The 1,728-nt window shown below is 41.8% G+C and overlaps 1 protein-coding gene across 1 annotated transcript in view; it reads right to left on the bottom strand.

The window, feature by feature from the left end:
• LOC108687323 (protein artichoke-like) overlaps positions 1-1,728 on the bottom strand; it is an 8,021-nt gene that overhangs the window by 1,366 nt on the left and 4,927 nt on the right. The window contains exon 3 of the mRNA XM_018193020.1: positions 598-935. Within this exon, the coding sequence (XP_018048509.1) occupies positions 598-935 (338 nt within the window). The remainder of the gene's footprint in view (positions 1-597; positions 936-1,728) is intronic.

Genomic DNA, 1,728 nt, shown 5'->3' with positions numbered 1-1,728 from the left:
TATCTATATGTATACATATAGATAATATATACATATAGATAAGTATATAAATATAAATCAAATAAGTATACAAATAAGTATACAAAAATGTGTGTGTGTGTGTGTGTGTGTATATAGAGATAGATAGATAGATAGATTATATATAAAGAATTTCCTTTCTTCCGTCGCTGAAATAACGTGACGCAAAATTCTCGCTTGTGGAATAATAAGTACATAGCGATGAGCATACCGCCATTATCCTGCTGTAATTACTAAAAATGGATAAATTCGATTTCTTTCGGAGTGACGAAAATACTTAATCCGGGCGAAACGCCGCATCGCTTTTTTGCGCGCTCCCACCGATCGATCAGCGAGGACAGTGTCGGATGTGACGGCACGTTTTTGTGAAGGATGAGCTACAGCTTCGTCGAGAGAGAAAGAGAAGGATAGACAGCGAGGTACTCGGCTATATCGATTGAATCAAACGCCGTTTACACTTTACATTTTATCCGCTCCACCCGTTCGATTTATGCTTCGTGTTGTACCTGTGCTCGCTTTTTAGTGACGACATCGCCATGTGCGCTACACACAATGAGAGTATCGGTAGTTTTTCGGTACCTCGTCGAGTTTATCCAGGGCGTGATAGGCCACCTGGTAACCACGCAGGCCAGAATGATTCCTGCTCTGCCATGATACCAGCACAGAGAAGGGCTGGATGTCCTGAATAGCCAATTTCAGGACTAGGGGCGCGGTGCAGAAGGCGTGCGGATCCAGATCCAGGAAGACCAGTCCGCGCAGTTCTGGCGGTTGCTCGCATCTCAACAGACCACCATCCACATCGTTCATTCTTAGTCCACTCCCGCGATTTCGGTTCATCCCTCCGCCAACCAGCTTTTGGTGGTCGCGCAGCCATTCCCAAAGCTCCTGGGACTCGCAGTCGCAGTGCAGTGGATTCTCTGCACGGATTTTAATGTCTGTGATTATCTTATGAAAGAATCTGATCTCAACATTTTATAGGTCTATTGGGCATTCGTTTTGGTGGTCTTTGAAAAGTTTTATCTTTTATGCTACGATGTCATGATCACCACGAAAATCTTGTGAATTACGAAATCTCGGAGTATTTGAATTTGCCGTAGGCACTACGACAGTTACGGCAACCTGAATTACCATGACTCTATAGCCGTTCCCCGCGGCTGAATAGCACATGATGTTTTGTAACGTTACTCGTGATTGTGTGCTCTGTGTTCATATCGTTCACTCGATGTCGAGGAGTTCCGAGTGTAACTACCCGGCGGGGCTATTTTCGACTATGAGTCGAATTTGCTCGCATGCGAAGATATATCGGTAGTGAGTTTTGCATGCGACCAATCATCTCATCGGCTGAGATTGCTATTGTCGAACATAACGCGATACGATCCGTGTGAATGGCGTCACGTGTTCTTATATTATACGTGCAAGTAATATCGTCAAATGTAAGAAAATTTTTTCATGCAATAAATGACCGAATAACTCTCAAAACGTACAAATATATACTTTATATACAGGATGGATGATTATAGGTGGCTCTGAGAAAAACTAAAGATAACTTGTAAGAAAACACAAGGGTTCTCTTTCTATTTTGATGAGCTTTTAGAGATATAAATTTTTTATATGAGCTCATACGCAGGAGGTGAAATATTAAATCGATTAGTTTTTTGTTTAAAGCGAATAATTGACAAAACTATAAGAGGTGGAAAAAATCCTTTTAAA

Source organism: Atta colombica, unplaced genomic scaffold, assembly GCF_001594045.1.
Source record: "Atta colombica isolate Treedump-2 unplaced genomic scaffold, Acol1.0 scaffold205, whole genome shotgun sequence".
Lineage (NCBI taxonomy): Eukaryota > Metazoa > Arthropoda > Insecta > Hymenoptera > Formicidae > Atta > Atta colombica.
Note: the sequence above shows the minus strand (reverse complement) of the source record. Positions and strands in the feature narration are given on the sequence as shown.